This window comes from Anolis sagrei, chromosome X, assembly GCF_037176765.1.
Source record: "Anolis sagrei isolate rAnoSag1 chromosome X, rAnoSag1.mat, whole genome shotgun sequence".
Taxonomy (NCBI): domain Eukaryota; kingdom Metazoa; phylum Chordata; class Lepidosauria; order Squamata; family Dactyloidae; genus Anolis; species Anolis sagrei.
Genome location: NC_090034.1, coordinates 32,451,330 through 32,464,163, shown reverse-complemented (window position 1 = coordinate 32,464,163; position 12,834 = coordinate 32,451,330). Strand labels below are relative to the sequence as shown.

The 12,834-nt window shown below is 46.3% G+C and overlaps 1 protein-coding gene across 5 annotated transcripts in view; it reads right to left on the bottom strand.

The window, feature by feature from the left end:
* KDM2B (lysine demethylase 2B) overlaps positions 1-2,522 on the bottom strand; it is a 71,852-nt gene extending 69,330 nt beyond the window's left edge. For 2 of the 5 annotated variants that reach the window (XM_067473117.1, XM_067473118.1), the window contains exons 1-2: positions 2,316-2,522; positions 157-301 (exon numbers count right to left, since the gene is read on the bottom strand). In XM_067473117.1, coding sequence (XP_067329218.1) covers positions 157-301; positions 2,316-2,348 — 178 coding nt within the window. In that variant the 5' untranslated portion in view covers positions 2,349-2,522. The remainder of the gene's footprint in view (positions 1-156; positions 302-2,315) is intronic. The other 3 variants (XM_067473119.1, XM_067473120.1, XM_067473121.1) reach the window with 2 other exon arrangements.
* Positions 2,523-12,834: the final 10,312 nt, after the last annotated feature.

The following is a 12,834-nucleotide window of genomic DNA, read 5'->3' as shown; positions in this document are numbered from 1 at the left end:
GAGCCTCAGCAGTTCAAGTGGGGTCGAACAACATGCTTTTACCAGCACCAACCAAGAGATCCCCTATGAGTAGGGCAGCAGGCAGGAAATCAGCAGGTCAGTGGGCCCTGCACACATATGCACACGCACACACCGGGGTGCCTTCACACAAGGTACCTTTGCCCTCCATGGCCCGCACAAACTGTCCCCGGAAGCTGGAGCTCCTCAGCTTCTCCTCCAGGCTGAATCCCCGGACACTGACGATCTCCTCCACGTCAGAGAGATCCTCGTTCTCGTCATAGAGCCGCCGGCTGATGGATCGCTGCAAAAGGGAAGGAAGGCTAAGCCCCGTGGGGTCCACTCAGGTCAGGGCCCGTGATGGCTTTGGCGGGTTTGACCTCAGGCTGTGTTCTCTAGTTTCAATATTTAAAATAATATCACACTGGGTGGGGGTGGGTGGGGGCCTTGTGTTTCTGCTGTTCTGGAGATGACAAAGCAGAGTAATGGATTCAAATGGCAGGACAAGAGATTCCACAGTGAACGTTAAGAAGCACTTCTTGATGGGAAGGAGCTGTTCAGCAGCCTTGGGGCCCTTCTACACAGCCATATAAGCCAGAATATTAAGACAGAAAATCCCACAATATCTGCTTTGAACTGGGTTATTTGAGTCCATACTGTCATATATCCCACTTCAAAGCACATAATGTAGGATTTTATTCAGCTGTGTGGAAGGGGCCTTGGAGTCTCATGGAGGTTTTGATGGCCATCTGTCGGGAGATCTTTGATTGCCTTTTCCTCCCTTGGAGAGGGTTGGACTCCATGGCCTTTGTGGTCCCTTCCAACTCTATAAGAATAATGATCCCACACATTCCACTCTTTCTCCCCTTCTCTCTTCCTTTGGGGGGGCCTTTAAGCAAAGGCAGTGTGGCCATCTGTCAGGAGGGCTTTGATATGCCCTTCTACACTGCCATATAATCCAGAATATCAAGTCAGATAATCCACATTATCTGGCGCACCTTCCACACAGCTGTATAACATCCACACTGAACTGGATTATATGTAAGTGGACTCAGATAATCCAGTTCAAAGCAGATATTGTGGATTATCTGCCTTGGTATCTGGGTTATATGGCTGCATTGAAGGGCCTTGAGTCTACACTGCCACATAATCCAGTTCAAAGATAATCCAGATTTTATACAGATGTCCACAGTTAGTGTCTTCCTTCATGACAGAAGGGGGTTGGACTAGATAGCCTTTAGGGTCCCTTCTAACTCTAGGAGGCCCCTTCCACACAGCTGAATAAAATCCCACATTTTCTGCTTTGAACGAGGTTATATGCCAGTATGGACGCAGATAACCCAGGGTCATCTGGGTTATCTGCCTTCATATTCTGGGTTACATTGATGTGTAGAAGTGCTCTGGGTTATCTGAGTCCACACTGCCATATATCCCAGTTCAAAGCAGATATTGTGAGATTTTCTACCTTGATATTCTGAGTTGTATGGTTGTGTGGAAGGGCTCTGGGTTATAGGAGTCTACACTGCCATATAACCCAGTTCAAAGCAGATCTTGTGGGATTTTCTCCCTTGATCTTCTGGGTTGTATGGCTGTGTGGAAGGGTTCTGGGTTATCTGAGTCCACACTGCCATATATTCCAGTCCAAAGCAGGTATTGTGGGATTTTCTGCCTTGATCTTCCGGGTTCTATGGCTGTGTGGATGGGCCCTAAGGAGTCTTAAGACATGGTTTTCCTAGAGCTCTAACCGGGGTCAGGGCGGGAAGGGACGCTACTGGAGTGACACGTCTCTGTGACACACGTGAGAATGAACTCCAGAAAAAGGAAAACAATCAAACAGGGAGGGGGCTGATCTTAGAGACCTCTCCTAGATATCAACACGTGTTTTATTTTGTTGGGGGGGGGGGGGAGATGGGCAACAGGCCTTTCCCGTTTGTAGCCAAACACGTTGCGTTATGTAACGTAGGCATGTGGCGAGGAGGGAGGGAAACCCCCCTTCGACACGCGTCTTGCCGCCTCAGCTGCCATTATTTATTTTAGCTATTAGTTTTGTTTTGGTTTATTGGGGAAATAAAGAGATCGGATAGAGGGGACTCTCAAGAAAGGAGCAACGCCGAAGAGATTTTTTTTGCTCAGACACGGGTCACACGTGTGAACGCGCGATGGGGGGGGGGAGGCAGGGCGGGGAGGGTTGCGGTGCCTCTTGTTGACTCTCCCCTCCCCTTGAAGAAACCAACCTCAACCCTTAGGGAGGCTTCCCTCTGGGGAAAAAAACCCAAACAAATAAGACATGAAAAGAAGGGGGGTTCCCCAGTACCCACCAGTCTTCTTCCCGAATCTTGCCCTGTCTCCATGTTCCGGGGAGTTTCATCGCTCCGAGTGCCACGGTTCCGCCTTTGGGTCCGGCTGGGGAGGTTCGGCTTGGGTCCCTGCCCCCAAATAATGGGGAGGAGGAGGAGAGAGAAAGGTTCCCCCAAAGAGGAACACCCCCCCCCCCTCCTTGGAGATTCCCCACCCCTTTTTGGATCTTTCAAACAACAACACCCAAAACACCCCCCCCCCCGAACAACCCACGCCCGATCCCTTTTTGAAAAGGGCTCTCCTCCCTTTTAAAGTTTGCCCCCCCCCCCCGCGCTTCTTTTCTATTTTAATAATAAATCAGCACTTTTTCCAAAGGTGGCTGGAGAGGCACTGAAGGGAAGGGAAGGGAGGGGACGGGGGGCTCCCTGATCAATCCATCACTCAGTCAATCAAAGAGATCGCTTGGGCTGTGATTGTCTTTTTCCAACCCTTCCCCAAGAGATACAGAGAGAGAGATCTCCAAGGGAGGGAAGGAGAGAACGCCGCGCAGGCGTCACACTCGTCCCCGGAACGTAAACATTGGGGCTGGCGGGCGGGGGGGGAAATCCCGGATTGGGGCACCAGCGCGGTGCTTCTTCCTCCTCCTCCGCCTGCGCCGCGGCTGGGTGCTCATCTTGGCCAGTGTTGTTGTTGGGTCACGAGGACGGGCCAGCGCGCAGGCGCGGAAGTGCAAGGGCGCGTGCGGGACCGGCGGGAGGAGGAAGGCGGCTGCGAAGAGCGCGCGGCGGGAGGCAGGCAGGCAGGGAGAAGAGCGGGAGGAGTTCCTCGCCGGGAGGGAGGGAGGGAGGGGCGGGCGAGCGAGCGAGCCGGAAGTTCCCCCAGGAAGATGTTGTTGGGAGGCAAGGCTGGCCCACCTCTCAGGGTTGGCGTGAAGATCACGCGAGGGAGGGAGGGGCTTCTCCTCGAAGTCTAGGCTAGCTTTAGAAAGAGCCTAACGAACAAACAGATATATTGGGTTGTTATAGGTTTTTCGGGTTATATGGCCATGTTCCAGAACATGGCCTAGAACATGGCCATGTAACCCGAAAAACCTACAACAACCCAGTAATTCCAGCCATGAGAGCCTTCGACAATACACAGATATATTGTCGAAGGTTTTCATGGCCGGAATCAGTTGCTCTAAGTTTTTCGGGCTGTATGGCCATGTTCCAGAAGCATTCTCTCCTGACGTTTCGCCTACACCTTTGGCAGGCATCCTCAGAGGTTGTGAGGTCTGTTGGAAACTAGGAAAATGTGGTTTATATATCTATGAAATGTCCAGGGTGGGAGAAAGAACTCTTGTCTGTTAGAGATAGGTGTGAATATTTCATTGGCCACTTTGGTTACCATCCACAAATATATATAAACCCAATTTTCCCAGTTTCCAACAGACCTCACAACCTCTGAGGATGCCAGCCAAAGATGCAGGCGAAACATCAGGAGAGAATACTTCAGGAACATGGCCATACAGCCCGGAAAACTCACAACAACCCAGCGATTCTGGCCATGAAAGCCTTTAACAATACATCTGTTTGGGTTGTTGGGAGTTTTCTAAGCTGTATGGCCACATTCCAGTAGCATTCTCTCCTGATGTTTCATCAGCATCTATAGCAGGCATCCTCAGAAGTTGTAAGGTCTGTTGGAAACTAGAAAAATGGGACTTATATATCTGTGGCATGTCTATGGTATGAGAAAGCACTCTTGTCTGTCTGAGGTAGATGTGAATGTTTCAAATGGCCACCTTGATTAGCATGGACGACTCTTAACAGCTACCATGTCAAGACGACACAGAGAAGCCATTGAAACCCACAAGCATGTGCACAGTTTCAACAGGAAGAAACCATGAAAATGAAGAAAATCTGGCTACCAGTATTAAAAAACTCTCAAATCATAACAGTAAATAAAGAACAACACTCGAAAACAGGGGAATTCCAGACAAGAAACAATCATGGCCAGCTAATCACCTCCCAACAAAGGATTCTCCCAGGCAGTAAGAAGTCCCCACTGCCAGATATTCTGGGATAAACAGAAAACCTGGAATATTGGGCCTGTCTGGAAGGGCCCTGGGTTAATATTCATTAAAGGAAAGGGGAACAAACTTGTAACAGAGACAATGAAATTTTGGAATTAAAAGATAACATCAGTGGTCCAGGTGAAGGTTGTACAAGAAAAGGGCATGAGATGAGGATGGGAGCATAAAAAAGGAACAGTAAAACAGAATGTTTAAAAAGATAGAAAATTGTAATAGAATTAGATGCATAATATGTTTTAAGTGGGAAAAGTTCAAAACTAGATGGGAAGCATTTTATAATCATGTTTATTGTTCTTTTAGATAAGCTCTTATGCAAAATGTTAGCATGCACAATGATTTTATGTATAGCTCGATGTATTAAGACATCAATTTTTTTTCATCTTGTTTAAATATGATGTACCTTCCCAGTTTAGATATTGTTTCTTTTTTTAATCGTTAATTGTATGTTCTGTTTTAGTAATAAAAAAATTAAAAAATAGGAAGGGCCCAGGCAAGGCAATCTACTTGTTGCCATAGCAATGCTCAGTGTGGGCTTATAGGGAGGGCTCCAGCCACACTAGAGAATGAATGCAGTTTGACACCACTTTGAACTGTGATGGAGTCATGTGATTTGTAGTTTGGGAAGGCACCTGCACCCTTTGGCAGAGAACTACAGCTCCCAGGGTTGGAGAACAACGAGGTCCCATCGACACCGCCATATAATCCAGTTTCTGAATCCAGATGATCTCCTTTGAACTGGATTACACCCAACCGACTTCCACCAAAAGCCAAGGAAGTAGCCCAGACCCTGACAGTAGCCTGTCTGCTTTTGTGGACTGGATGAGGACGAACAAATTGAAATTGAATCCAAACAAGTCAGAGGTCCTCCTGGTCAGTCGTAAGGCAGATCAGAGTAATGGGTGGCAACCTGTGCTTTATGGGGACACAGGTCCACAGAATCAGGGTCTTGGACTCATTGCTAAGCCTGGAACCCCAGGTGTCGGTGGTGGCCAGGAGGGCCTTTAATAATTATAATTTTTAAAAAACTGTATTTATATTACGCTCTATCTTCCTGGAGGGACAAGGCAAATATTCAGTACCCAAATACAACAACAGTACATTCATACTAACAAAATTTAACAACCCGACATATAAACACAAATTATGACTTAACAACTAGAATTAAAGAAAAAACTCATCCTGTTATAACAGACATAAGACAAAACATCAAACATCGAATAGAAGAAACAATTTCCCAGTTCCTTGGGGCAAATAGATTGATCATTGCTCAAGATATCTATTGAGCTGGTGGGGTGAGCAGGGCACAGATACGGATGGTAGCTATTAATCAGAGGTATAATGGTACTATTACCAACTACTACTCCTCGTAAGCCAGTGAGCAAAGGTATGTATTCAGTTGTTTGTTGAAAGCTGCAACCATACCTTGAGAAGCCAGACTTGGCCATGGTGGTCCACACCTTAGTTACATCCCATTTAGATTACTATAATGTACTCTACATGGGGCTGCCCTTGAAAACTGCCCAGAAACTCCAACTGGTTCAGAGATCTGCAGCCAAGTTATTTACAGGTGCTGGTCCCAGGGAGTGTGCCCCCCCCCCCCATCCCTGTTACAGCAGCACCTTCAGTGGCTGCCAATGTTTCCAAGCCCAATTCATAGTGCTGGTTTTGACCTTTAAAGCCCTAAACGGTTCAGGCCCAACATACCTATCTGACTGCATTGCCTCTTACCAACCTGCCCAATCATTAAGATCTTCCGGAGAGACCCTGCTCCTTTTGCTGCCACCATCACAAATATGGCTGATGGTGATGAGAGAGAGGGCCTTCTTGGTAGCCACCCCGGCCCTTTGGAACTCCCTCCCCATTGAGATTAAAATTGCCCCTTCCCTGTTATCTTTTAAGAAGCAGTTGAAGACCTACCTACTGTTCAAGCAAGCTTTTGATGAATGAATTCAATTGCTAGTGACAGCAAGATTGAGTTGCACTGAGCTTAACGAAATATACTATTTAATGGATGAGTCTCCACAATAATTGTAATTGCTTTTAAATGTTTTTAATGCTTAATATTTATATATTTCTGGATGTTATTATGCTTTGTGTCATTTTCGTATTGTATTGTATGTAAAATGTGCTTTGATTAGTATTGTGTTATGTTGTGAGCCGCTTTGGGTCCCGTTGAGGAGAAAAGCAGGGTATAAATAAAAGATTACTATTACTGTTGTTGTTGTTGTTATATGGCAGCATAGATTCATATAATCCTTTATTTTATTTTATTTTATTGGCAGTGTAGAAAGGGCCTGGATTATATGACAGTATAGCTCCAGGCTGAGGCAAGACCGTTAAAGAGGTTTCAAACCACATCATTTTGTCATGGTAGGACTGTGTGCTAAATTTGATTCTGATCCACTGTTGATGGCATTCACAGGATGTGCCTCCTTCCCCTACCAAATGGCTGTGCCCAAGTACCTTGGCCCCTTCTACACTGTCATATAACCCAGATGATCAAAGCAGACAATCTACTTTATTTGCTTTGAACTGTATTATATGAGTCTACACTTGCCATATAATCCAGTTCAAAGCAGATCATTTGGATTTTATATGGCAGTGTAGAAGGGGCCCCTGTTGCTTGCCATTGGGAGAAAGATTGCTTCTGCCTATTTGTTACATCCTTGCAGGGTTGTTGTAGGGGTGATAAGGAATGGGGTGGCCCTCCTGTGAGGGGTTGCTGGTCATTGCAGTCAAACTCAGGAGGGCCACTCCTGGAACATTGTAGAGCAGTGGTTCCCAAATCTGGTTCCTGCAGGGGCTGTGGATTTCAGCTTGCAGACTCTATCTGTAGTGTAGAGCAGTGATTCCCAATCTCTAATCTTCCAAAGTTTTTAGGCTTCAACTCCCAGAATCCTCAGCTGCTTCGGATAATGGCAGGGATTCTGAGAGCTGAAGTCCAAAACCTCTGGAAGACCAGAGTTTAGGAAACAAGGATATAGACAGATGCACTCACTGTTGATGCCTTGGTTCTCAACTGTGGCTTCCATATTTTGTTCCTGCAACTGTTTTGGACTTTAGCTCCCAGGAGCCTCAGTGGTAGGCCGATGGCCAGGAAGTCTGGGGACTGATTCTCTCCGAATTGGGAGCTCCACCATTTGATGAGAGACAGGTAGGAGGAACATCCTGGTCCACAGCCTCTTGCCTCACAAACACAAGCATTTAATTATACAGTGTAGATGCTCCTCCTCCCATCCCAGAGAAAGCCCAAAACTTGCTAAAAGTATGTAAAATTCAAATTTTCACTCCAGGTAAGCAGCCATTGCCCGGTGTTTACTACATAAGCCATTCTCCAGTCCTTGGGAACAAGATGTACCATATCACCTTCACAGTGACCGCTCATTCTTTTTGAAGGAAGACCAAGGTGATAACAAAAGCATTTTGAAGTCATGTTCATTCCCTGCTCCTCTAACCTGTGGTTCAAGCTTTCCTCCCTTGTTGGATGAGTCCAGGGGAACAAGGTGTGGGACTGCAAACCAAAGGGGAAACAAATTTTTGCATCTTACGGCAGTTTTGAAAGGCAAGGTTCATTCTCCTTGTCGCTCCACACTGGCGAGACTTAATATGTTCCCATTTGGGTGTCTTTTCCTGTAGTTGAACTTGGCCGAGATGGTTGCCCCTCCATAGAAACGGAGACCGCTATGGACTTGACGGCTCCCAGCTTAGTTCAGGGAAGGAGCCGCGGCTCATTAAAATGTTGTTCTGTGTGCCGTAGCCATGGTTTTCCTGAGGCCACCTTTCTATACAATGCCACCACTGTACGAAATGGGGAGAGGAAGGCGGGGAGTGCGCTCAGTTCGGGTGTCGCTGCCGCTTTCATTCCCAGGGATCTGTGAAAAGCAACAACGCCGAACAAAGGCATACCTTTCCACCTAGGTGCCTTGGGTGGCTTTTGTTAAAAGTGCAAAAACCATGTGCAGAAATTGCATCCAAGGGCTTTTTCGTACGGATCCATTTTCCTTGTTCGCAATAAAAGGGGGCTTTAGGCAAAATGACAAGGTGCCGCCTTGCTGTGAAAATTCAATAGGCCTCGAAATTGGGGCCAAAAAGAGAGTAATAGATCCTTAATGGAGTGGTGATCTATCTATGTATATTTGTGGTTCCCAACCTTATTTTGACCAGGGACCACTGTGACCATGAACCACTCCAACATTAGTACCAAAAGGGTTACGAATCAATTTTTGGTCAACTTTAAATTCAGTTTGGTTATTTGGGGTGCTGATTCAGCAAATTGCATTGCATAGACCACATCAGCTCTAGTTTCTGATACAGAACATATGCCATCCAGTAGTCACCATCTGCTTGCCCACAAAAAAACATATATAAGAAGCCTTGGCACTATAAGAAGGTTTCACAAGACTAGTCGCTCTCATTGCAACAGTGTAGTAACAGTGAGGCCGCAGACCATATTTTAGTTCTTGCGGACCACTGGTGGTCCACGGATCACAGGTTGGGAACCACTGATGTGTGTAATAAAAGTTTATATGTGTGTGTGAGAGAGAAAGTGCATGTAATAATAATAATAATAATAATAATAATAATAATAATTTTTATTTATATTCCGCTCTATCTCCCTGAAGGGACTCAGGGCAAATTACAAACATAAAAGACAAACATTCAGTGCCCGAATACAACAACAATACATCTATACTAACAAAATTTAAACAACCCAACATAGAAACACTAATTATAATTTAACAACTAAAATCAAATACAAAACACAACCTGTTATAACAGACATAAGACAAAACATCAAACATCAAATGGATAAAACATCAAACATCAAATGGAAACAATGCATCTCCCTATGTTTGAATGTGTTATTCTTGATGGCTCCAACATCCATTCTGTGACTCCTACCAGCAATGGATCTGGACCAAACTTGACATGCACACAGGCCCCTTCTCCACTGCCATATAATCTAAATTTTCAAAGCAAATAATCCACATTATCTGCTTTGAATTGGATTATATGAATCTATACTGCCATATAATCCAGTTCAAAGCAGATAATCGCGATTTTATGTGGTAGTGTAGAAGGGTCCACACACACCCCATGATCAGTTTTAAGGACTCGAGTAGTTTGGGAGTGGGAGATGATGGGTGATAAAGGATGGGAATTGTAGTTCACCCATATGCGCAGAGCACTGTGAACCCTGCCAACAGTGGATCGGGATCAAACTTTGCACACAGTCCCACTATGACAAAAATTTTAAGGACTGGTGGGGTTTGGAGGGAAATGGGAGATGCAGTTCACTCACATCCCAAGAGCACTATGAATCCCACTGATGATGGATCTGGACCAAACTTGCCACACAAGACCCATCATGACAAACTTTAACTACTGGCAACATTTGGAGGGAACTGACCCAAGATCATGGGAGCTATAGCTCACCCACTTTCTTATGCTTTTTTGAATGGGACCATTAATCAAAACACAACAAACAAGGAGTGCTTCTAATAAAGAGCATGACAGGGCCCTTCCACACAGCCATATAACCCAGAATATCAAGGCAAAGAATCCCACAAGATCTGGTTTGGACTGGGTTATCTGAGTTTCCACTGCCATATTTTTCAGTCCAAACAGATAATGTGGGATTTTTTGCCTTGATATTTTGGGATATAGGGCTGTGTGGAAGGACCTTGAGTCCACACTGCCATATATCCCTGTTCAAAGCAGATAATGTGGGGTTTTATTCAGCTGTGTGGAAGGGGCCACAGATAAGTTATGAGATGCATTGTGTTGTTATTGTTGTGTCAATATTGTATATTGTGCTCTAATGGTTTTAAATTGTATATCGTTGATTGATCTTATCCTTGTTGTAAACCGCGTTGAGTCGCCTGTTAGGCTGAGAAACTGCGGTATACAAGTAAAGTAAATAAATAAATAAGTAATCTGGGCATTGTTGAGTAACTGTGGCCCCATCTGCACTGCCATATAAAACCCAGATTATCAGATTTGAGCAGGATTATATGTCAGGGCCCTTCCACACAGCCATATAACCCAGAACATCAAGGCAGAAAATCCCACAATATCTACTTTGAACTGGGATATCTGAATCCACACTTCCATATTTTCCAGTTTAGAGCAGATAATGTTGGATTTTATTCAGCTGTGTGGAAGGGGCCGCAGTATAGACTCCTATAATCCAGTTCAAAGACGATAATCCTCACATTCATCTTTGAATTGGATTATATGGTAGTGTAGACTCAGGCCCCTTCTGCACTGCCAGATAAAACAGGTTATCAAAGCAGCAAATCCACATTTTCTGATTTGAACTGGATTATTTTAGGGCCTTGTCCACACAGCCATATAACCCAGAGTATCAAGGCAGATAATCCACAATATCTGCTTTGGACTGGGTGAAGTGGGTGAAGGTGGTGGTTAATGCCTCCTTACAGGAGGGCAAGATTCCAGCGAGCCTAAAACAGGCTATTATCAAACCGCTGTTGAAAAAACCATCACTGGACCCCACTCAATTAGACAACTATCGGCCAGTTTCCAATCTCCCCTATTTGGGCAAAGTCCTGGAACGTGTGGTGGCAGCTCAACTCCAGGGATTTCTGGTAGACACTGATTATCTTGATCCGGCACAGTCTGGCTTTAGACCAGGACATGGAACGGAAACAGCCTTGGTCGCCTTGGTAGATGATCTGCGCAGGGAACTGGACAGGGGGAGTGTGTCCCTGTTAGTTCTCCTGGACCTCTCAGCGGCCTTCGATACCATCGATCACGGTATCCTTCTGGGACGACTCACAGAAATGGGACTTGGGGGTACTGCTTTGCAGTGGCTCCAGTCATTTCTTGAGGGACGGTCCCAGAAGGTGTTACTGGGTGACACCTGTTCGGCTCCACAACCATTGTCGTGTGGAGTCCCTCAGGGATCTATTCTGTCCCCAATGTTGTTTAACATCTACATGAAGCCGCTGGGGGAGATCATTCGGAGTTTCGGACTGCGGTGCTATCTCTATGCAGATGATGTCCAGATCTGTCACTCCTTTCCGCCTGTCACCAAGGAGGCTGTCCAGACCTTGAATCGGTGTCTAGCTGCTGTGTCGGACTGGATGAGAGCTAACAAATTGAAATTGAATCCAGACAAGACAGAGGTCCTACTGGTCAGTCGGAAGGCCGAACAGGGTATAGGGTTACAGCCTGTGCTGGATGGGGTTACACTCCCCCTGAAGACGCAGGTTCGCAGCTTGGGAGTGATCCTGGACTCGCCGCTGAGCCTGGAACCCCAGGTCTCGGCGGTGGCCGGGAGAGCTTTTGCGCAATTAAAACTTGTGCACCAGTTGCGCCCGTACCTTGGGAAGTCTGATCTGGCCACGGTGGTCCACGCTCTTGTTACATCCCGGATAGACTACTGCAACGCGCTCTACGTGGGGTTGCCCTTGAAGACTGTTCGGAAACTCCAACTAGTCCAGCGTGCGGCAGCCAGATTGCTCACCGGAGCGACATACAGGGAGCATACCACCCCCGTTGTGCCAGCTCCACTGGCTGCCAGTTCAATTCCGAGCACAATTCAAGGTGCTGGTCTTAACCTACAAAACCCTGTACGGTTCTGGTCCAGTGTATCTGTCCAAACGTATCTCCCTCTACGTCCCACCTCGGAGTTTGAGATCATCTGGGGAGGCCCTGCTCTCGACCCCACCACTCTCACAAGTGAGGCTGGTGGGGACGAGAAGCAGAGCCTTCTCAGTGGTGGCCCCCCACCTGTGGAATTCACTCCCGGGGGAAATCAGAACAGCACCAACCCTCCTCTCCTTCAGGAGGAGGGTGAAGACATGGCTGTGGAACCAGGCCTTTGGGCAACCAGGCAATTAGACAATGACAACCAAATAAGACAATCAGATGTGTAAGATCGGCAGGATTGTCGAAATGGAACCAAAAACAGATCTTTGAGTTAATGTACACTGATGGGTAGGAGGAAGATCCAGGTTTGTATTGTTTTACTGATTTTATCATTTTACTGATTTTATTGGATAATGTTGAATTGTGGGAATTTGTACTGTTATATTTTTGTGATGATTGTTTGTGTAGCAGGCGTCTAAGTGCGCCTTGCAGCTGTAAGCCGCCCTGGGTCCCCTTCGGGGTGAGAAGGGCGGGGTACAAGAACCCCAAATAAATAAATAAATAAAATCTGAGTCCACACTGCCATATCACCCAGTTCAAGGTGGATTGTATACAGCTGTCCAGAAGAGGCCTACACTGCCATATAATCCAGTTCAAAACAGATAATCCGGATGTTTTATGGCATGTAGGTGGGGCCTGTGTAGAAGGGGCCTGGCGGCCCTTTCACACATTCCTATATCCCAGAATATCACGGCAGAAAATTCCACAATATCTGCTTTGAACTGGGTCACCTGAGTCCACACTGCCATATATTCCAGTTCAAAGCAGATATTGTGGGGGCCCTTCCACACAGC